The sequence below is a fragment of the Camelus dromedarius genome, chromosome 25 (genome assembly GCF_036321535.1).
Source record: "Camelus dromedarius isolate mCamDro1 chromosome 25, mCamDro1.pat, whole genome shotgun sequence".
NCBI lineage: Eukaryota > Metazoa > Chordata > Mammalia > Artiodactyla > Camelidae > Camelus > Camelus dromedarius.
Genome location: NC_087460.1, coordinates 13,043,039 through 13,066,563, shown reverse-complemented (window position 1 = coordinate 13,066,563; position 23,525 = coordinate 13,043,039). Strand labels below are relative to the sequence as shown.

At 34.9% G+C, this 23,525-nt stretch overlaps 1 protein-coding gene and 1 long non-coding RNA gene across 7 annotated transcripts in view; one reads left to right on the top strand and one right to left on the bottom strand.

Moving 5' to 3' along the window:
• Window positions 1-23,525, top strand: part of LOC105096492 (uncharacterized) — a 68,386-nt gene that overhangs the window by 37,764 nt on the left and 7,097 nt on the right. The gene's annotated exons all lie outside the window — the stretch shown is intronic.
• The window catches only part of SLCO1C1 (solute carrier organic anion transporter family member 1C1), a 50,987-nt gene continuing 34,610 nt past the window's right edge, over window positions 7,149-23,525 (bottom strand). For all 6 annotated transcript variants that reach the window (XM_031444012.2, XM_064479088.1, XM_064479087.1 and 3 more), the window contains 6 exons: window positions 22,677-22,872; window positions 18,808-18,973; window positions 15,942-16,126; window positions 14,342-14,406; window positions 9,524-9,641; window positions 7,149-7,976 (listed from right to left, as the gene is read on the bottom strand). In XM_031444012.2, coding sequence (XP_031299872.1) covers window positions 7,754-7,976; window positions 9,524-9,641; window positions 14,342-14,406; window positions 15,942-16,126; window positions 18,808-18,973; window positions 22,677-22,872 — 953 coding nt within the window. In that variant the 3' untranslated portion in view covers window positions 7,149-7,753. The remainder of the gene's footprint in view (window positions 7,977-9,523; window positions 9,642-14,341; window positions 14,407-15,941; window positions 16,127-18,807; window positions 18,974-22,676; window positions 22,873-23,525) is intronic.

The window sequence follows — 23,525 nt, the reverse complement described above, 5'->3', positions numbered from 1 at the left end:
GATCAGTGATCTTTTATGTTACTACCTACATATGACCTGCTGAAGGCTCAGGTTTGGTTAGCATATTTCTTAGCAATATAAAGTATTTTTTAGAGTATACATGTTGTTTTTTTCAACATAATCCTGTTGCATACTAAATAGACTGTATTTGCTTTATTGTGGTAGTCTGGAATTGGAATCAAACTATCTCCCGGGTTTGCCTGTACTGAACCTGTAAGGGTGCTTGTGGTGATCTTTGATTTATAGTCCGATGGTCAGAAGCAAATGTAGAATCTATAGAGAAGGGAGATATTTGATTGTATAAATTTTTAAAAATCTTTAAATAAAAAAATCACATTAAACAAAATTCAATTTTACCCCTCTAATATGGGTTTAATTGTTTTCTCCCCAAACTCATATGTTAAAGCCCTAACACCCAGTACCTCAGAATGTTTTTGGAGATAAGGTTTTTAAAGAGGTGATTAAGTTAAAATGAAGCCATAAGAATGGGCATGAACCCAATCAGTCTGGTGTCCTTATAAGGAGAGATTAGGACAGATAAAGAGACAAGGTTGTGCACACACGGAGAAAAGACCATGTGAACACAGTGAGAAGGCAGCCATCTGCAGGCCAAGAAGAGAGCCCTCAAAACCTGCCAGACCTTGACCTTGGACCTCTAACCTCCAGACTGTCAGTAAATAAATTTCTGTTGTTTGAGCCACCCAGTGTGGTACTTTGTTATGGCACCTCTAGCAAACTAATACAGCCCCCAATTTAGAAAAATAATTATTACACATGGGACACACTAATGGTAAATATCATTAATAAGGTAACTACCAAAATATAAATATGTAAGTAAGGCCATGAGCACAATCTATAAAAGAAGAGAGATGAATAGTACACTTGTAAAAGTTTTAACTCGCTAGCAAAAGCATGAAAGTCAGAACATTGAAATGGCCTTTTTTTAATTCATAAAATTGATGAATTAGTGAAGTTTGAGAAAAGCTGATCTTTCAAATGTTCATGTTAGGCTCTACTGCCTTTCCCATTTGTAACGCCATTGGTCAACATGTTTGAAATATTCTATCTCTAGGAATCTATCTTAAAGAAATAGAGATAGGGAAAGGATGCATGCATGAAATGTTGCTTGTAGATTTGTTTATTTAGCCAGAAGAAGATTTATAAAGTAAAAATATTAATAAGTTGTCTTAAGTACATTATGAAAGAATTCCCTCAAAATAGTTAATTAATGCATTCATCACCTCACCTGTTTATCTTTTTGTTGTTGTTATTGAGAACATTTAAGTTCTTCTCTTAGCAAATTTCAGTTAATATAATACAGTGTTATCAACTATAGTCACCATGTTATACATTAGCTCCTCAAACTTTATTCATCTTGTAGCTGGAAGTTTGTACTCTTACCAACCTGTCCCCCTACTTCCCCCATGATCCAGCCCCTGGTAATCACTTTTCTACTCTCTATTTCTACAAGTTTGATTTTTTTTTTTTTTTGAAGATTCCACATACAGGTGATACCATGCAGTACTTGTCTTTCGCTGTCTGGTTTATTTCACTTAGCATATTGCCCTCAAGGTCCATCCATTTGTTACAAATGACAGGATTCCCTTTTTAATGGCTGAATAGTATTCCATTATAGATATGTATATATATTCGTTCATCTGTTGACAGGCACTTAAGTTATTTTCATATCTTGTCTGTTGTGAATAATGCTGCAGTGAATATGGAGTGCAGATACCTCTTTGAGAACTTGTTTTCACTTCCTTTGGATACATATCCAGAAGTGAATTTGCTGGCTCATACGGTCCTTCTATTTTTAATTTTTTGAGGAACCTCCATACTGTTTTCCATAGTGGCTGCATCAATTTACATTCCCACCACAGTGGTTCTCTTTTCTCCACATCCCCTCCAATACTTACTATGTCTTGTCTTTTTGGCCATAACCATTCTAATAGGTATGAAGTAGTATATCATTGTGGTTTTAATTTGCATTTCCCTGATGGTTAGTGATGTTAAGCATCTTTTCATGTATCTGTTAGCCATTTGTATATCTTCTTTGGAAAGTGTCTGTACTGATCCTATGCCCATTTTTGAATCTGATTTTTTTTTTTTTGTTATTGAGTTGTATGAGTTCTTTATATATTTTAGATATTCACCACTTCCATGATTTGCAAAAATTTTCTTCCCTTCCATAGGTTTGCCTTTTTGTTCTGTTGAGGGTTACCTTTGCTGTACTGAAGCTTTTTAGTTTGATGCAGTCCCACTAATTTACTTTTGCTATGTTGCTTTTGCTTTTGGGGCAAATCTAAAAAACCATGCTAAGACTGATGTCAAGGAGCTTACTCTTACACAGAGAGAGTTAATAGACAGTATTTATTACCTGATTCTTGGAATTTTTAAGAGGAAAATAATATGAATATATATTTTTATAATTTTGGGGTAACCAATTGCAGAATATTTTTCAGGTTGCCAAAAAAGTGGCTGTAACTTCTATATTGCTAAGAAATAAAAGCAAAAGTATAGTACGTTTAGCATATGGAAGAATGAAAAGAAAACATAAGGGAAAAAGTTTAATGAAACAGTATTACAAAAATAAAACCAAACATCATGTGTGATCTTATTAATAGACAGAATTTTAGATAAAGTAAAAATAAAATCCAGTTCTGTACTGTTAACAAATATCTAACCTTAAACAGAACACAGGAAATTTTAAAAAATAAAGGCAGAACCAAAGACATATCAAGGAAACACAATCAATAAAGGGAGCAGAAATGGCAGTACTGATAAAGAAAATTAATTTACTTCAAATAAAATTCAATGAAAAATTTTTAAATAGTACAATAATAAAGTTTTAAAAATCAAATGTATACATTATAAGGATATAATAGTTAATGAAACACAACATTCAATTCTACAAATAAAAACTTTTTTAAAGGTGGAGGCAATTCACAAAAACTCATTCAATTATAATTGGGAGATTTTGACATACTGTTGCTCTCAGGCTTTGAAAGAAAACGAAAGAAGTATCAGAAGATGTGAATGATGTAATTAATTGGTTTGATTTGGTAAATATATATCTGGTATTATCCTCTATAATCAATGAATTTATTTTCAAAATCCAAACATTTTCACAAATTGATGATTTCTTTGGCTTAAACCCTTGAATTTCCAAAAGGATAAATTGAATAGGTTGTGCTCCCTAATTATAAATATAATTAATCTAAAAATTAAAAGACGTTTAAACTGAAATATCCAAACAGTGGGAAATTTTTAATTATTCTCCTTTTAGAGTAAACAGAAATTTTGACTTAAACAGAAAATCAAGGAATGCATTTGTAAACAGCTAAAAAAACAGCACTGATACTACAGCATGGCATAACTTTTGTATTATGAACAAAGCTGTACATTAAGGCATGTTAAAGTTTTCATTACTAAGCTAGAGCATACACGTTATCAGCCTACAAATCAAGAATTTAGGTAAAGATTTTTTTAAAGCATACCTAAAGAAAGCAGAAGGAAGAAAGTAATTAAAGTAAAACACGAAGATTAATCATTAGGTAGCAGGGAAACAGATTGCAAGTGGCATTTCTCTGAAAAGTCCAATGAAGTAAGTTCCTGACAAGCATAATATGCAAAAAAAGCCAAACCCAAATGCACAAAATTAAAAATGAGAAAAGATTGTAGTAATTATCTTAGCTCATCTAAGTTCATAGTATTAAAAATATCTTTTAAAAGTCTAGATTTTTCTAGAAAAAATATAAATGTTAACAGTTGAATCAGCAAGCAGATTTTTTTTAAAGCTACAATAATCAATAACTTTTCGAGATATTATTTCTCAAAAAGGCTAAAAACATTCCTTCGGTGTAAAAGGAGCTGATAATTCCTGTGCTATAAAATCTTATCCAGACATTTAAAAATGAAATCGTTTTCTTGACTAGAAGCTAAGAAAGACAGCAAAAAATTTTAAAAAGAGGACAAAATTGTGTTTTCCAAATATACTGTATTGAAAATTAATTAGGTTGAAGACCTGTTAATAAAACAGTGGATCTGATGCCAAATAAGTTTGTGATACACACTCCCTTTAGGAGATTGGCAATGTATGTCATTAAATTAAAGAATCTGAGAGATTCTGCAATCAGATGGGAGCTGTCATTAACTCAGCATAGTCCAAAATTATTCAAACATAAAATAATTCTTTACATCACACTTACTAACATTTAAATATATTAATGTGCCTGCAATGCGTGGTTCACAGTAGGTCCTCATTAGATACGTTTTTCCCTCTTACTTCATTTTTTTCTAGCAGTGACATTTCATGACTTCAACAGTAGGTGGCATCAATCTTGATCATAACCACTCTGGCCTTTCCTAGATTTAATGGCTGTAGAGTTGACTAAAATTGTCATCATTAACAGTGTAAAAGTAAAGGCACAGCTAAGAGAGGGAGATGGACGAGAGTTTGGAGACATAGAAGGGAGGGGGGCCCTAAGATCTTCATTTTGCAAAGAGAACATATGATATTGTTAATGTTTATTGAACAAGAAATGGAGGTACTGACGTGACATTTGAGGAACTCAAAACAGTGACCTCACTATGTACAGATTACCAGGGAAGAACAACAGGGGATGAGTAAGTGACATTAGTTTAACCTATCAGAATAGAGGTAAATTAACTTTACCCATGTTAGTAAATCAGGAAAGTGGTATGTGCATAGTATTTAATGATAATGGAAGTGACCATCAGAAAAACCAACCAACCAAACTGGTTAGAAGTAATTCCCTTTGAAGAACAGAAGGGAAGGTGGTGTGGAAGACTGTTACATCTCACTTTAAATCACTTTGTACCATTTGATTTTTTTTAACCATGTGCATACTTTAGTATGTTAAAACCTTTCTAATGTCTGTGTACAAAATTGACAAAGTTAGGGGAAAGACAACAATTTAAGATATAGATTAATACAAGCAAAACATGGCTGTTTGTGATAAGCCTCAGTTGAAGTCTTGGCTTTACCAAATACTATAACTTGGTGGCTTTGGAAGAGTCCCTAAAACTCTCTAAGCTTCAGTTTCTTCCTCTAAGTATCAGTACTTACACCTGATACATAAGGTTATTTTGATCTTTGAAATTGAGACAATGTGTCTAAAGCACTTAGCACGAATAAAGAGAGTGCTTAATATTAATTGTACATAATAGTTGTTACAACAATTATAAAAATTATTCTCAAATATATGTTACAGTCAACGTGTTCTTTCAATTTCCTTTTATGTCTGAGTGTATGCATTTATAGTAAGTGGAGATTTCTTAAATGCTCCTGGTCACAAAAGTCCTCCCACCTGTTTTTAGAGGTTTCAGATTGTTTGTTTTTATTATCTACTTGAGAGGCATCATGATGCAATGGCAGAACCCAGCATTAGTTTGAACTACCTCCGCCTTGGGGGAAGTCATTCAATTTAAGTCACTCCATTTATACACTCATATTGCTGAAACGCTATCTGTCTGAAGGTTATAGTGAATCAGATGTTCATTCAAGGTGCTGGTCCCCCCTTGGGCTCATGACTGTATAATAAGCAAATAAAGTGGCCCATTGACTGTGCAGCAATCGTGGGTCCCACACATCTGTCAAGACCTTACCTCTGATGTTTGGCTCTGTGGTTGAGGGAATTTTTTGACCTCTGAAATGGGGTTTGACTTGTCATAAAAAAAAATTAATCATGTGCTTTCCGAGGCATAAAAAGCCTGCTTACTTCTGTCAAATGAATTTACTCATCTAAAATATCAAGGTTCCTTTTAGTAAATTCAATTTGCCACTAAATGATACTCTCATATGCCATACAACTGAATTTAGTATATGTAATTCCACTGTTGATTAAAGATTATGCATAAAAATATGCTTCCTTTTCATTGACAGTCAGTGCTTTTATGAAAAAAAAATCACTTAAATATCCTTTATGCCAAGTTTTATTTTTCAAGTTATTCAGGAGTACATTGGATAGGAGTCTGTTTAGAAATTTACTTGCAAAGAAGTTATTTTTCAGGATGTTGCTACAAAAAGCTTTGAAAAAATAAAGAGGATGTGGGAGACAGGATGAGGAACTTGAATTTTAATTACATCTCCACAAAGGAAACTCTTGACTAGCGTACTCACTCACCCATTCAGTAAATATTTGTTATGGGCAGGGCTGATACTGAGATGACAAAAAAGGATTTCTGCCCACAAATTAGCACAGCAGCAGCAGGTCTGAAGTAGACCTGCTAGAAACAAAATGAGTCTATTTTAATTTTTTAAAAAATAGCAAAATATAAAATAATCTTGCATCACCAATTCAAATCAAATGACAAAACTAATACATATTTAAAGGAAATTTTCTCTGCCCTCCCATCACCAGCCTTTCCATCTCCAGGTTTTTTTTCTTTTTCTTTTTCTTTTTTTTTTTAATTCATATTCTCAGTACTGGAAATAAGGAAAAAATTTTTAAAACTGTAAACCCTTTTGTGTGTGCTTTTTGATCCTTCCACTGTGTGAGTAAATCTGCATTTTTGAGCTGGACCTTCTTGTTGGACATAGGCTCCCAAGAAATATCTCAGAAGGACTCCTTGTAGGGATTACCCTGTTTGTTTGTTCTACAGGCTGCGTAGAATTGTGGTCTAATTCTAAGACTCCACTGAGGGGAATCTACCTAAGTCTGCTTTTCTTGCAAGGGGCCAGGCCCCTCTTAAGGATGTAGCTGTGGGGGAGGAAGAAAAACCCAGAACCTAACAGAGCTGAAGGTTCATGATGATGGACTGCAGAACCCACTAGTTCTAGTCAGAGCAGGACCAGGAAGCCAGGGAAGAGGAAACGCCTTGATTTCTTCAGTTGCAGAGAAACAGAGAACTGTCTGGCAGGCTGTCCCAGTGGCAGCCCCCGCAGGCCCCATGACAGGTGCCAGGTAGAGCACCAAAAGCTACCACACCATCACTCAGCCTGTCACTCTGCATTCCTGTTATAATATCTAAGCTTATTGTAGACTTTCAGAAATTCAGCTTTCAAAGATGCTTTAGGACCATGTCATATGTATAAGACTGGAGTTGCTTACATACATTAAGATATGGGCAGTATTGTATTTATCAATGTTTTTTTTACTCTGTGGAACTCACAGAAGGACAATAAATCATGTTAATATTAATTTTATTATTTTCCAACTATGGTTACTTAAACTCTCACACATAATGTACATGTAATGAACTGGAGAAGAGCTAATTATCCAAAATTCAAATCCCCCAAGATCATTTGCCTCTATACATTTCTATATCAATTACTGTATTTCAAAACAAAAGAGGAGCTTAAGATAAAATATTCCTCCATTAAGGTGATATTTGAAGGAGGCTAAGACATGGTTTAATTTTTTTTTCATGTATTCTCTTATCCTGGACAAGTATCTCAGCTTAGTAATTACTTTACACATAGTCATTAAACTAGAGGGATAAGTTGTTCTACTTGGAATACAGCTAATATATCAATGGGTGCCAGCAAAATTAAGCAGAATGAGTAAATAATGTAAGGAATTTATTTATAAATTAAATGGTTTAAGATTAACTTTACCCTCTATATCTTCTATAACATAATTAATTATATTTTTTATCAGGTACTTTACTTTGTTTTTGATACTAGGTATTAGACATTTTTTGAAAGGAGAAAGGATTTATACCTTTTCATTAAAATTTTGTTTGCAGAATTTCCAGAAATTAGAAAAAATGGCTTGAAGTCATCATTTTTCTAAAGCTGCGTTTCCTTGCCTGGCCAGTAGCTGGGTTGCAGCAAGTGATCACTTGTAGTAAAATTTTCCTTCCTGATTCTTGTAGACCCCATTGTTCTTTCTCTCTTGGTTCTGAAGCTTCTATGTTTTGAGACATAGTTTTTCTGTAAAGTGAAAAGTACTGCAGTGCTTAGGAAAATGGACACTGTGCCAAGCATCATGGTTAGTCCCAGATACATGTGCCTAGAAGAGAGAATTTCAGTCTTAGTTATTGTGACTGTCCAACTTTAAATAAAATATAACAGTAAAGTCATATCACTCAATAAATATCAATGTCAATGAAATCAATCAATATCAATAAAATCATCATGAGAATGGTTTTCTTTAAGGATGCAGATTCAGTGGCTAGAAAAGGCCTTTCTGTGAACATTCGATAGACTATTGAAGGCAGTGAGCTAATATAAAGCAATTTTTTTAGTAGTCCCACCATTTTCAATTACTGCTAATTATATAATCAGTTCCATCCTCTCTGTAAATTATTCCCTAGACCAAGTGACTATATCTCTGTTTGCCCAGAACAGTCTCAGCTTATGCTAGTGTTGTCCCAGTGTAATTTTTAATAGTGCCCCCTTTCACTCTCAGAAGTATCCAGGTTTGAATGATAAATTATGTGGTTACCCTACCCTCGAAACTTGCCCAAATTCACTTCCTCAGAAGAACTGCAAGAAGCAATGTTAGGGGGAAGTCAGAACTCTCCGTAGAGTAGACTTAAGAACAAACCAGAGGTTTGAATCAGTTTCTTCCATGAGAAGACTTTAGTTCTGCATTCTCTCATAAGACACGAAAGTTTGAAAGGACACATTGATTCATGCTGGTTACCTTGTACTCACACTCATAGTCTCTCATTGAGTTACACTGTCTTTACATTAAAGTAAATAAAGCCTTAGTAAATGTGAATAAAGTGTAAATTTTTCTCATAGTTCAGGTCCCTTTCAAAGGCCAAAATAAATTTCTCACATAACATCAAAGCCTGTTAAATCAAACGAACTTATCTGAGATGGTCGGCTCAATTCACATCCAGCTTCCAGCTTATACGGTTCAGCACCAAGCTTATTTCTCTAGGGAGTACTCAGCTTGTACATTAAAAAAAAAATCCTTCTTGCTTTTAAGCCATTGAAGCATTGCTTTAAGCAATAAGGGGACTAAATGTTTGATGAATTGAACTGAATGATACCATAGTGAAAAACCATGCCCCTCAACCCCATACACACTCACACACACAGAGAAAACCTTTTACTTTTATGCATTTCAAGTACTGGAATAATTGAACATCAGTTTGGCAAGAAAAGCCGGACAGATTTAGAGCCAAATCCAACTCTTGCCCAGGGGGATTATATCTGACGTAAATGGGACAGTTTGGCTCAGTTTGAAAAAGAATAGAATTAAACCCCAAATGTGACCTAAATTTAAATGCTTCTGAGTTTCAGGGAATTACTCACTTGCGTGCATAAACTTTCAAAATTCTACTATATTCTGAAATCTTGTGTCATATATTTTTCAAATGATTATTCATTTAAAATGGGAGTCAAGATTAAGAATGGAGAAAAAAATGAAAAATCTTGCCAAGTAAATAATAATAGAATTACTCTATAAAACAGAACACACTTCTTTATTAGACTATCCTTTTGCTTACAAGCAATGAAACTCCACTAGGATTTTTAGTGCCAGTTGCATTGCGTAAACCTGGGATGTTGTCACAGTGAGATGTGGGAACAGGTTTGATACAGTACCTAAAAGCATTTGAATCATACAATCTGCAGGATCCTCTACTTCCACATCTTTTAAATCCCCATTTGAGGCATGAAGTATCAATCAAAACTCCAAAATATACGGGAGCTGGGATTCCTGCTGTAAGAAAAACAGATAATTGCTACTCAACATATATGCATATCGTTTTGGCTAGTCTGTAATGAATGATTATCAGGAACCACATTCAGTCCCAAAATTCCTGCATTGGAGATAACAGGGCATCTGTAGGAGACCAGAATATGCTACCCCAAAATACGGCTCTGGTATAAAGATTATTTTGAGAAACAGAAGACGTAGGAGAAGCTCTGAAGACAGAGCTCAAGTTTCCCTTTTGTAAGGAAAATGTACATTTACAAAGGGAATCATTTGCAAGGGTCTGTCCTCTCTGTACCAGGAAGAGAAGGATTCCAGATTCAAGAAAGAAGTAAACGACCCTATTTTGCATAAAATCCTGTGAGCAAGAAGATCACTTAGATAACTATATCTAATGATCAATTTGGATTATTTGATGCCTTAAATAAAATTTCTCTCTATATCTATATCCAACTAAATAGATTATTTGCCCACTTAAAAACCTTTAGATTGTAACTAACTACATTAGTTTTAATAATCTGAAGGTGGTCCTCAAGATTCCAATATTTGCCATCTTCTTATGTTTTAAAATTTACGTGTCAAAGTTTCAAACATTTACAAAATTGGAGAGGATGATATAATGAAATCTCATGTACCATTACTAACTTTAACAATAATTAATATTTTGCCATTCCTGTGTTTCTCTCCAGTCCCGCAGCCCAGCCCCCATCCAGAAACTTTTTTTTTTTTTTAATATTTTAAGAGATACCTCAGACATCATGTCATTTCCCTTAGATGTATTTTGGAACACATCTCTAACTGATGACATTTAAAAAATGTACCACTATGACATTTAACACATAACACATTTTATAATAATTCTTTAATCCTAACAAAAATCCACATTCAAATTTTCTGAATGTCTTCAAGGCATTGTTTTAGAGTTGTTTCAGTCTAATCAGGATTCAACCCAGATGAACACATTTAGTTGATGACTCTTTATAGCTGCTTCCTCCCCAACTTTTTTTTCATACTAATAATTTTTGAAGAAAAACATTTGTCTTGTAGAATGTGCCACAGTCTTTATTTGACTGATTGCTTCTTCACAGCATCGTTTAATTTGTTCCCCTGTCCTTCACGTTTCCAGTCACCCGGGAGTTAGCTCTTGCCTAGAGTCAGGCAGGAACAAGACACAGGTGGTTCTCTGTGTCCTGGACTGGGTCACCTGCTTGATGCTCTTAGTAGTGTCAAAATGGGGCTGTGCCCTCCGTTATCAAGTCTTTCATCCGTTTTCACCTATAGCTTTTAGCAAATCTCGATGAGGTTGCAAAACAAGGATTTTTTTAAAAGATGTTATTCCTTGTGTACAAATCATTTAGGATTTTTCTATAAAAGAGAATTTTCCCTCATGACTATTTATTTGGTTACTTTGAAATACAATTGGTACAAAAACACACAAAAAAGGAAATATAATTAGTAGAGGGAAGGTAGGATAAAGGCTCTATTTTTCCCTTTATCAACTTTAAGAATAATGAGTTGGTGTCCCAGTGTTCTCCAAAATTATTTAAGTATCATTACAAATTTATGTCTTCATATATATTCAATGTATTTTAAGACACTGCAACTATTACAATTATTAATATACTATATGTTAATATAGCATATTATTTGTATTGTATATTAATTAATATAATATTATTATGTATTATTCTTATAGTAGTATTTTCAGGTTATCTCACCTGAAGCCAACTCCTCAGATATGTCCTGTGTCCTTCTAACATATCCCATTGATAGTTTTCTCACTATACCACACAAAAGTTGTCGCATAATCATCCTATGCATTTTCTGCCATAGACCTTGGTCACTTCTCCAAGGTGCTATGGCTTCTCTCTTGAGGAATGATATTTAGATACCACAGACTCATTGCTATAGGTGCTCATTTCTCCTGGGTTACACAGAGTCTAGATTTTCCAGGAGACAGAGTTATAAAATACACATTATTTAAAAATAAAACAATATGAGTTCATATTAACACTTTAAATTTACATTAAGAAAGAGTTTTTCTTTAATTATTTATTTTATGCTTTTGTCCCTTTTCCATTATGCTGAAAATATTGGTTCCTAGTAGTATTAACGTAATATCTTACTTTATCTTAAAATGTATAATAGTTTCAAGATAACAATACCAAAGTTAGTATTAATGACAAACTATAAAATGTAGTGAAGCTATGGGGATTTAGTAATAATTCTATTTTTATGTAGTAGTTTAAAGTTTTTTTCTGTACGGTTATATCACCTATATAATATATAGTTAGTTTTGGTTTGTTTTAAGAATTTCTTTGGTTCTCTTAATTTAATCGTTTTAAATTATATGAAATCTTGGCATGATTTCAAATTGAAAATTATACAACAGTTACATTTACAAAGTCTCATTTCCATCCTGTTCTCTCTCCCTTCTTTCCTTTCTTCCTTAGTGGCAACCTTTTTAAAAATTATTTGTTTTTAGTTTATGCTTCCATTGTGTCTTTGTTAAAACAAGAGCAAATACCTTTGTGTGTGTGTATAATATTTCCACTTTTCTATACTTACTCCAAATGCATCATATGATAAACATTGCTCTACATTTTGCTTTCTTTCACTTAGTAGCATATCCTGGAAATTACTTGGTATTATCAACTGAATCACGTCCCTCCAAAATTCGTATGTTGAAGCCCTAACCCCCAATGTGAGTGCATGTGGAAACAAATTAATTAAGGAGATAATTAAGGTTAAATGAGGTCATAAGGGTGGGACCCTAATCTGATAGGACTGGTGTCCTTATAAGAAAAGAAAGAGACACCAAAGATCTCTCTCTCACTCTCCACATGTGCACAGAGGAAAGGTCATATGAAGGCACAGCGAGAAGGTGGCCATCTACAAATCAGGCAGAAGAGGTCTCCCTCGACACCGACCCTGCTGGCATTGTGATCTGAATTTCACAGTGTTCAGAACTATGAGAAACTAGATTTCTGTTTTTAAGCCCCTCAGTCCAGGGTGTTCTGTTATGGCACCAAGTACTGACAAGTAAACTTGGTGACATTAGAGAGAGAGAGTTCCTCATTTGTACTCACAGCTGCATAGTATTCCATTATGTGGGTTTTCTATAGTTCATGTAACCCATCTCATACTGGTGGGCATTTAAGACTGCCTGCAGTCTTTTGCTATTATAAATAATGCCACAGTGATTGGACGTCCCTAAGATTAGACATACTTCATCCTTTTGCCAGCAAATTTTTGGGACCACTTCATAGAAGAGGGATTGCTAGGTCAAAAGACAAATCTATATGTAAATTTTATTAATTTTTGCCAAATACCCCTCCCCATAAATAGTATAATTTTCACAACAGCAATGTATAACTTTATTTTCTGTTTGTACTGTAATACATGATGAACAACATTTGGCAATTTGCCAATCTGTTAAGTAGAATCTGTATCTTAGTAATAGTTTTAATCATACTCTTCTTATTATGAGCGGCCTTAACCATCTTTTTATATATTAAGAGGTATTTACATTTATTTTTCCATGAAATGATTGCTCATATTTTTTACCCCCTTTTCCCTTTGGTGTTGGTCTTTTTGTTCTCAGCATTTAGGAGCTTTATCATAAGGGTATTAGCCCCTTGTCTGTTATACAGATTGAAAAACAATTGTTCCCAGTTTTTCATTTGCCTTGTAGTATTTTTGTCATTTTCAAGTACATTTTTATTTTTATGGAATCAACTTTATGAATATTTATTTTACTTGAGATCTTTTTTTCACACTCCAGGTTATATCTATGTTTCCCAGAGCTGTAGACTAATTCCAGCCAGGGATGTACTTTAAGCTCAATAGTCTGATATTTTTCTACATAATCTCTGATTTTATGTTGTTGAATTAGAGCTAGCCATGATGGCATAAATCTCCATTTTTGTTTTTTCCCGGTTTTATCAGGATTATGTTATATCTTCACTTATATCCATTTTATAGCAAGGTCTATCTAAGCCACATTTATTTAAAGCTCTGGATTTGTTTTTCTCCCAGGTAATCACTCTCTGTCAAATTACAGTGGAATATTTATGATTGTTTCACTTTCATCTTTAGAATATAAACTCTGCAATAAAGTTTATCTGACTTACTCACTCTGTTTTCTGTGGGTTGTAACAAATGAATATTGAAATGTATGGTAGTCAGAAAAAAAAATTCCAGTTACGTTTGAAAAATCATGACCTCAAATCTACGCTGTTTTGATTGTTTGAATCTTATCTTTCTACCAAATGACATATCGTAGCACTGAGAGTAGCTCAAAAGAATTCCTTCCACTGAATAACTGAAAAAAATATATTTAGACTTCAGCTTTTCTTAATGATTCATTTTTTGCTTTCTTCTCAAAGGGCTTTTTCATAACAGCATTGGATTTTTGGACACTTTACCAGTGCTGGACGAGACAAGACTGTTAAATAAGAAATGTCATTCTCATAAAATCACTTTATCATGGGTATATCATTGGTCCTCAAAATTTCTGGAAAGAGGGAAGAGAGAAGTAAAGGAATGAGGGAAGAAAGGAAGAAATGAAGGAAGAAAATATAAAAAACAGGATCCTAACTGCCTATATCATTGAGTTATGTGTAATAATTCTGTAAAAATATTTAGAAAAGTATTCAAAATACACTTGTGATGGCTACTGTAATTAAAGGACAGAGTATACTTACCAAGAACTCTTACTGCTAATGTGTAGATACCCAGGGCAAAAGACTTAAGTTGTGGCTTAATGCACCTATAAACAACAAAAGCACTATTACAAAAAATTTAGTTCATTAAAGCAAATAGTAATATCAGTAATAATATACTGAACACACATGAAATGATGTTAGAATTCAAGTAGCATTGATGGAGAATCCACTACAGTTTCAGCACAAGGGAGGCAAATTATGTAAAAGCCATGGTCCATTGTATTCAATTCATCAAGGATTTTTATAGTTAATATTTCTAAAAGATAAACCACCCTTACTAGACATATTCAAATGGTGTTGAGTAAAGTAAAATCACGTTTAATCAGTGAAATAACTAAGATTCACAAGAAAACAAATTCTAAGATATTGTAAGAATTTGAGGTACAATAAAAGATTAATAGCCTATAAAATAGGTGGGTTTTAGTCTGAAAAAGCTCAAGACCATATTGATCTGAGTTGATACAGTCAGAATCACTGTGGCATGCTAAGTGTTTTTGCTCAGTAGTGGGGACCTGAATTTACCAGCCAAGTACAAGGATACCTAAAATAACAAGAGCATTCTTAATATGACTATGTAGCTTTAACTGGTGGGTTAGCTGGTAGATTTTAATTGTAATAATCATGAGGATAATAACTGTTGAGTGTTAACCATGGTAATAAGTTCCTCATTTAGTCTCTGCTTTAAAAGAGTCAAAAATTACAGTTTTCTCCTTCAAACAAAGGACATTTCCTTCTGACATCAAAATAAAGCATGGTTCATTTGAGGGACTGGTGGAGAGGGAAATTCTTCTGGTAGCCTGGTTGATCTTGTAGCTGATTATTCACTTGGCCCAGGTGACTACTTGGCACAATATAAAACAATGTTGAATAAATAGGTGACCAAGAAGAATCCTGGTCTGGTCTGCAGACTCTGGGGCAGTTCTTTTCCACAAACCCATGCTCCCATTTGAGAACACCAGTATCTCATGTTCTCATGTTCTCCTTAAATGCTTTTATTAAAAAACAGATTTGTGGATGTTAGGTCCTATTTTCTGTTGAGCTTTCCTGATCAATTTCTATCATGTAAACTGTGGGAAATTAAAGATATTTGCAATATTTATTTCATATTATTCATATTGAATATTAGTTTCATTTTAGAAAAACTTAATATTCATCCTTTGATATATGAATTAATTTAAAAATCACCTAATTCATCTCATAAAAGATTAGTTTCCAACAAAATTTGATTTTTCATGCTTAATTTATCCAAATTTGTCATATTTTTAGGTTATTTTCAACAGTTGTATAAGAGGAATATTTGCAACACTAATTCAATTAGGAGGAAAAATTCATCACTGAGAATACTTATTACAAAGCTAATATTAAAATTTGAGTTTATATAGATTTTTTTGTAGAGATCTGTAAGAGAGTCAGTAAAAAATGTTCAAGTGTAAATTATATTACGATCGAGAAACTTCTGTTCAACCACATTTTTGTATAAAAATGATAATGATTCCACAGAATAGAATTTGAGGTCATTGCTCTGAATGATTACAGTATGCCTTATATTAAAATCGGGGCAGGGAGAATCCATGTTCACCTCAGAAGCAATATATATCCAGGTATGCCGCCTAGAGACAAAGTATAGGACGTGATGACTGAAATGATAAGGAAATAGAGAAACATTTTGGGACATCCATTATCTTTTTGACATCTTCCCACCATGCCTGAAGAATTTCCTGATTTTGAGGCTGCAATTCCCACACAGGTGCAGTTGTAAAATATCTGAAATGCAGCAGGGAAAAATCCAATTATTGAGGTAACTTTTAAATAAAATTAAAGAGAAATACTTATTTTTAAAGACTTTTACAGTATAATATACATTTATTATATAAAAATGGGGAGATACGCTTTTATTTTTCTGTGTTAAGAGTTTATCAAGCGAAATGGAATCTGGAGATAACATTTCCATATCCAAAGAGCAGATGGTTTACAAACTATTGATCCTACAGAACAATCTCGGAGTAAATCCCACCAAATCTAACAGTACCTTATCTTCTCTACTACTTCTAAGTTTAAGCTGCCATTTTTTTCTTGCCTTGATTATTGCAAAAACATCTTTCTATTCTAACCCAGCTATAGTGTGTTTCCCACGGTGGCCAAAGTGAGCCTTTAAAAATGGCAGTCACGTTGCATCACCATTCTCAGCCTTCCAATGGCTTCTCATTGTACGTGTCTAAAATCCCACATCCTTATAACGGCTTACACACCATCCATGAGGCAACTCCTGAATCCCGCTCTCATCTCATCACTCAGTGGTCTTCCTCCTCTCCCTCTACTTCAGCTACACACATGGGTTCCCACTGCCATGGTGAGTTCCCACTGCCATGGTGAGTTTACCCAGGCCTCATGGCCTTTCTGTTTCCTCTGCTGGGCAGTTCTGGAGAGTTCCATGGCTAGAACACACACTTCAGGTCTCTGCTCAGATATTTCATTAAAGGGAGCCTCCATGACCACCCACTCAAAATAAAACCTCAGAGGGGAGGGAATACAGCTCAGTGGTAGAGCTCATGCTTAGCATGCACCAGGTCCTGGGTTCAATCCCCAGTACCTCTGTTAATAAACAAACAAACAAACAAACCAAATTACCTCCTCCTGCCAAAAAAAAGCAAAAAACAATATGATACTTCCACTAAAAATAATAGGATACTTCCATCTCTCCACACTTTTCTTCTAACTTACGTTTTCCTCGCAGTGCTTATTCCTTCTTCTCTGATTATATAATCATTTCATTTTAAACTGCATATCGCCACTAAAATGTAACCTCTGGCAGAAACTGCTTTGTCATCAAGGTCCATCTAAGCCTATCAAAAGGCCCTCACTTTAGGCGCTCAATAAAAATGTATTAAATGTGCACAATTTGAAGATATGACAGAATTTATAGTGGTTATGAGAGGGGAAAAAATCTGAGTAATAAAACTCAACTAAATCATGGAGAGGCAACTTTCATAAGCACTCATCAGTTTATTTCTGTAAATTTCATGTATGAATGTGTATATATTTGATGAGTTGTCATTTTTATTACAGAAGAACTTGTAAATTTTTTGATAAAAAATGAAGTAAAAATGGCACTTCTTTTTCAAGGAAGAGTAGCAATATAGGTTTGTGTGTATGTATATTTTTTAACTGTCAGCTAAACAGCTTTGAATCCTTACTTGGCCCCACTAGATATGGCAGTTAAGGCAGGTCCCTTGTATCTCAGTGCTTCAGTTCTCATGTGAGGGAACTAAGTAAAATAATACACAGTCACTTGAGGATCATGATGTTTAGATGCAATTTTGTTTTTAAAGCACCTCAATCAGTCCCTGGAATGCAGTGTTTTCAGTAAATGAAAACTCTGGTTAAGGAAAACCTTCAAGCAGTTTGGGCCAAAGAGTAGTGGCCAAAGTTGGGGAGGAGGGAAAGGAAAGGGGAAAAGGAAGAAGAGGGAGGAAGGGCAAAAACTCAGATTTCAGATGGGTGGGTGGTTGTATGCATTGTTGCTAGAGACCAATCCTTTCTCCTCTGAATAAAATAATAATAAACAGAGAAAAATTTAACAAGCATGAATCTGTGTCTACAGAAGTGTTTGCCTAAGCATTCTTATCTAGTTGATAAGAATATGTAAATAGATGTGTGGTTTCATTTTCAGCCCTCAAGGGCCGTCAGTTACTGGCACATTTCATCAGCCAGGAGTAGAAAGCCATCTGACCACTGTACCATATACACAGCGAGCATAAGGAAGAGTCTATGTTTGGGACAAGGATCTAAAGGTGTGATTCAGAGTATGAGTCTGCTAATGATTCGAGAACATAATATCCTTCACAGTTGGTTTCCTACCTATTTCCAACCTCTTCTTCCTCTTACACCTTACAGGAACCCTTCATTCTAGCCACCTATTCTTTTCACCATGACATGAATTGGCTTGATAGCTCTGGCAGAGCTGTCCCAGAACCATTAACCTCCTCACAATTGGCTCCTTGACCCCTAGGTCTAAACCTTTTGGGCTAGACTTCCTAACACTGGCCTCTATTTTTCCTCTCCCTAAAACCTCCAAGGACCACCGGTCATGGGTTCAGGAGAGATGGATGCCAATGCAAATGTCTTTATATGATCTTATAACTGAGACTTTCACATTTTAGGGTAATATTCCTTACAAGCAAAATGAGAGACCCAGATTTCATAATTGCAAAGTTCCTCCAACCTGTTTGATTATTCTAATTCTTACCCTAATTTTTCCAACAGTTCTAGTTCTACTAGTGAGGCTTCTATTCCCTGTCTCCACACAAAAGAACAAGGGGCAGAGTAAGAGTCAGGCATTCTACCAGTGTTGTCTGCTCCTGGGTTGGTCCCTGGGCCCCCATAGGGTTGTATAGTTACGCACTGTCACAGGGCCATGGGCACACACTTTAGAAAAGATTTCTTACAGTAGTCTTTCCACTCCCGGTGGAGGTTTGACAACCAGCAAGACAAGCCGATGCATACGTGATTCCATTTTCACCACACATGGGTTCCCATTTTGTCTCTGAACATTTGCATCTTGAGTTGCAATCTGAAAAGAGAGCTCGTTCATGATAAGAGACAGGTTTGGTTCTGAAAAGAAATGTAATGGTATAAAATATTACCTCTTAGTAGGCAGCACCCTAATATTTTCAAAAATCAATATTCTTGAGTGATACAAATGGCACTGCCAATGAAGTTTGCTTTTGGGAGACACAATTGTCATCAGAAATGTCAGCTTCTGATCATTAAATGTGAATCCACTAGTAAACAGCTTTCTCTTGAAAATTATCTTTAGAGGTTTACAGCTTCACATCATATCCAATTCTTAGCTAATGGCTTTTACTAATATCTACTGACTCCAGAATCTTCAATCTATTTCTAGGCAAAGATGTACGAAAATGGCTAACAAGGTAGGGAAAAAGCAAAGTAAATTTTAAGAGCAATTTATGACCTTATTCTTATTGTATATAAGAACAAACTCTTACGCTATTCCGTCTCGTAGAACTGCTTTGGATTTGGTCACTTCAAATGCAAAAACAAAAGACCCTTTGAGATGCTTCTAACAGAATGAAAGAGTATTTAACTAGGTCTCCTGAGAAGTCATCTAGGAATACATCATCCTTTTCTCTTCCCTAATTTTTCTTCTTTTTAAAATTGAAGTATAGTTGATTTACAATGTTGTGTTAGTTTCAGGCATACAACAAAGTGATTCAGTTATATATTTGTATATTCTTTTTCAGATTATTTTCCATAGTAGGTTATTATGACATATTGAATATAGTTCCTTGTGGTTCTTATTGTTTATCTATTTAAAATATAGTAGTGCATATATGTTAATCCAGAACTCCTAATTTATCCCTTCCCCCTCACCTTCCCCCTTTGATAACCATAGTTTGTTTTCTGTGTCTGAGTCTGTTTCTGGTTTGTAAATAAGTTTATTTGTATCTGTTTTTTTAGATTCCACATATAGTGATATCATATGATATTTGTCTTTCTCTGTCTAACTTACTTTATTTAATATGATAACCTCTAGGTACATCTATGTTGCTGCAAATAGCATTATTTCATTCTTGTTTATGGCTGAGTCCATTGTGTGTATATACCACATCTTCTTTATCCAGTCATCTATTGGTGGACATTTAGGTTACTTCAATGTCTTAGCTATTATAAATAGTGCTGTTATGAGCATTGGGGTGCATGTATCTTTTCAAATTAGAATTTCCTCTAGATATATGCCCGGGAGTGGGATTGCTGAATCATAGGGTAACTCTATTCTTAGTTCTTTAAGGAACTTCCATATTGTTCTCCATAGTGGCTGCACCAATTCACATTCCCACCAACAGTGTAGGAGGTTTCCCTAAGGCATCAATTTTTAACTGACACTATTTTGCAGTATCTGAAAGTATAAATATGGGTCTCTGAAAGCCTAGAATCAGGCCATTATGGATACCATAGGGCTGAGCATAGAAAGTTAGAGCTGAAAGAACCTATGCAACTTCTCATTGGGCAGATCAGGAAAGTCAGGTCCAAGGTAGGCAGACAATTTGTTCAAATTCACAGTGTTTGTGAGTGACAAACCCAGAATTAGAACCTTCCAGGCCTCTGGATTCTAGATTCTTATCTTGCATCAGACTTACTCTCATCATTACAGAAGAAAGATTTCTTCTATTACCATATCTAAAACTTGCCTATAGTGTTCCTGGTGAATGTCCAGAACCAAAACAGCTTTGTGGAACAGAGAAACTCTGGATGACCCCTGGAGAGCATGTTGTATTGTATAAAGCCAATTATGTTTTATTACTCAAGATAAGTTAAAAATGATCACTTAGAGCAATTTTGAAGCAGAAATTAATTGCATACATGTTTTATGAAGGATGTTTTGACAGTAGAGTCATTATTTAAAATTTTAATTGTAAGATGAGTTTTATCAAATATGCCAGAATGCTTAATACTCAAATAAGATTTTTCTTTCAAAATAGTCATGCTGGGAGGGGAGAGATTTTCCCTGTGATGTTGCCATTTCTTTGGCTGCTTCCAATAACAAAGCTGTCCTTAAAGGTTAAATCTTTGCCATTGTTGAGAATATGGAAAGCAATTTCAAAAGAGGAGCTTTAAACAAGGATAGCATTATTGCAGTGTAGTTATAGTCTTACAAAGTGACTGCTTTCAAGGGCTAGTACTCACCCAATGAGTATATTATTTTTATTTGTTTAAAAATATTTGATCTTTTATCATGTGAGTTTAATTTTAATGTAAACCTCAAAATTTTGCTGTCCATTTATGTGTTTGCTTCTGGCTTTGAGACAGCATAATGTTTTAAAAAGAATATTATACTTTGAGGAAACAAACTGACCTTTCTAAGCCCAGTTCCCTTTAAACGAGGATAATAAAACTTATCTCAAAAAAAGGTATCTGAAGCTAGAAGTGAGATAATAAAAGCTAAGGTATTTTCTAAATTGCAAAATATAAAACACTTCACCACTGTCGATCCACCGTGAGGATCATAGAGACGGTGAAAAATGGCTCAGGGCTTCTACTCTCTCCAGAATCTTCTTGCAGTTCCTGTTTATGACTGACATTCTTAATCTGCATTGCTGACTGTTGCCAAGGCAACACTACACTCTGTTGAGTCTAACATCGCTTTGATAACTCCTAGAAGTAACGGTATATGAACTTTGCATTCACTAATTTTCCTGGACATTTTAGATGGCAAAATGTATAATTGATGTTCACTTAACAGCAGGAGAAACCAGGTTAAAGTGATGGAGATTGGAACATGGACACAAGACCAGTAGCTAAGTGTGGAAGGAAGCACAGGAAGGGAGCTAGAGAGCAAGCAGTATGCAAGAGGCAGCTGAACCATCAGGAAACAGAGTATGGTGTCTGGAGTGTTGGCCACAGGCAATCAGGCAGATACAACAGGGAGTTTGGCCTGGAAACCACAGCAGCTCAATAATTTTTTTTTTTAAGTAATATATAGCTAGGTGGAAGAATGAAGACAGCTGCCTCTGGGAACACATGCTTGGAGGTAGAGTGATAGCAAGGACTCTTGAAAGGGAAGGGAAAATAGTTTCTTCAAGATCCAGCCTTTAGACTCTGGAAACTAAAAAATCTAATCGCCCATCCCATTCAGGATGGCTTAGGTCTGAAAGCATCAGTAAATATTCTTTCAGAGAACCTCAGAGAGCTAAGGAGAGTTGGCATGTGGGTCACTGGATTTTGGGATATCCATTCTCTTCTGAAACTTCACTTGATTTGAATAGGAGAGACTATAAAGGATGGCACAGAGACCATTTTGGTCACCCAGGTGATCAAAGAAAAAAATACAGAGTTGTTTCCATGTAGGGCACATCTATTTTGTGCCAGGTAAGTTCTAATCACTTTCATACATGTTACCTTGCTTTTGCCTTACAAAACCTTAAAAGGCAGTTATTATTTCTATTTTTCAAATGGGAAAATTGAGGCTAAATAACCAATACAATGTCACTTCACTAAAAATGGGCAAAGGCAATATTTAAGGACTGTATTTTCCATTGTCAGGTTGCTTCCCTAAAGTAAGATGTGGATTTTTTTTATATTTCTCTAACACATTCAGATTCAAAGACAGGAGAGATTTTGGTGACAATAACAGCTTCTGTGTCATGAGCATTTTCCACTATTCCACAATAAAACAATAATTGCTTTTCATATTTATGATACTTAAAAAGTAAACTATCTTATTTTGGAACTCTATCGATAATTAACTTGATTGAACAAGCCCATCTCCTCAGATTAACTCAATAAGTGAACATACCCTTGGTAGGAGACGGTTAGTCCTGCCACATCAGAGTTTTCACAGCCCAAAGTGAACAGGGAAAGGAATAGGAGGTACCCAAGGACAGATGATCCCAAGTAGAGTTTTGCGGCTCCACACACACTGATTCTGAATTTTTTCATAACTATCCCCCCAGAGAATATTCCAAGGGCCACTGCAGGTATGTTGATAAGCCCTGAGGAAAAAGAAAAATACATCATTTTGTGAATCTCTAAAGGAAATCTGAGTACACTCACACAAGCTTTCCAAGGGATTACACAAAACTGTACAACAGTTTCTGGCATATCATTAGACTACTTGGTCAATTTAAGTTATAGAAATACTCAGTCACTATCATCTAGGTTTTAGATGAATGATAGGACCACTGTCAGACTCAAGAGTTCTCTTTATGACAGTGTCTAGCACAGAGTTTGAAATCAGTAAACACCAATTGAATCAATGAATCAGTGTCTTTCTGGTCTAATCCCAGGATTAACATATACTCAAGTGGCAAATAGGTGATGTTCTAATGTTCTTTAAGATTGTGCATGAAAGAATAATAGGCACGTGGACTACTGCAAATAATAAAAAAATAGCCTTGATTCTATTTTCTAGCCCCCTCCTCAAATTTGTTTTTATTGACCCAGCCTTTTAGTTTGCTATCCTTTCTACCAATAACAGTAACAGTAACAGTAACAACTTCAACTTCAACTTCTTCTTCTTCTTCTCCTCCTTCTCCTCCTTCTCCTCCTTCTCCTTTTTCCTCCTTCTTCTTCCTTCTTCTTCCTTCTTCCTCCTCCTGCTCCTCCTCCTCCTGCTGCTCCTCCTCCTCCTCCTCCTCCTTCTTCT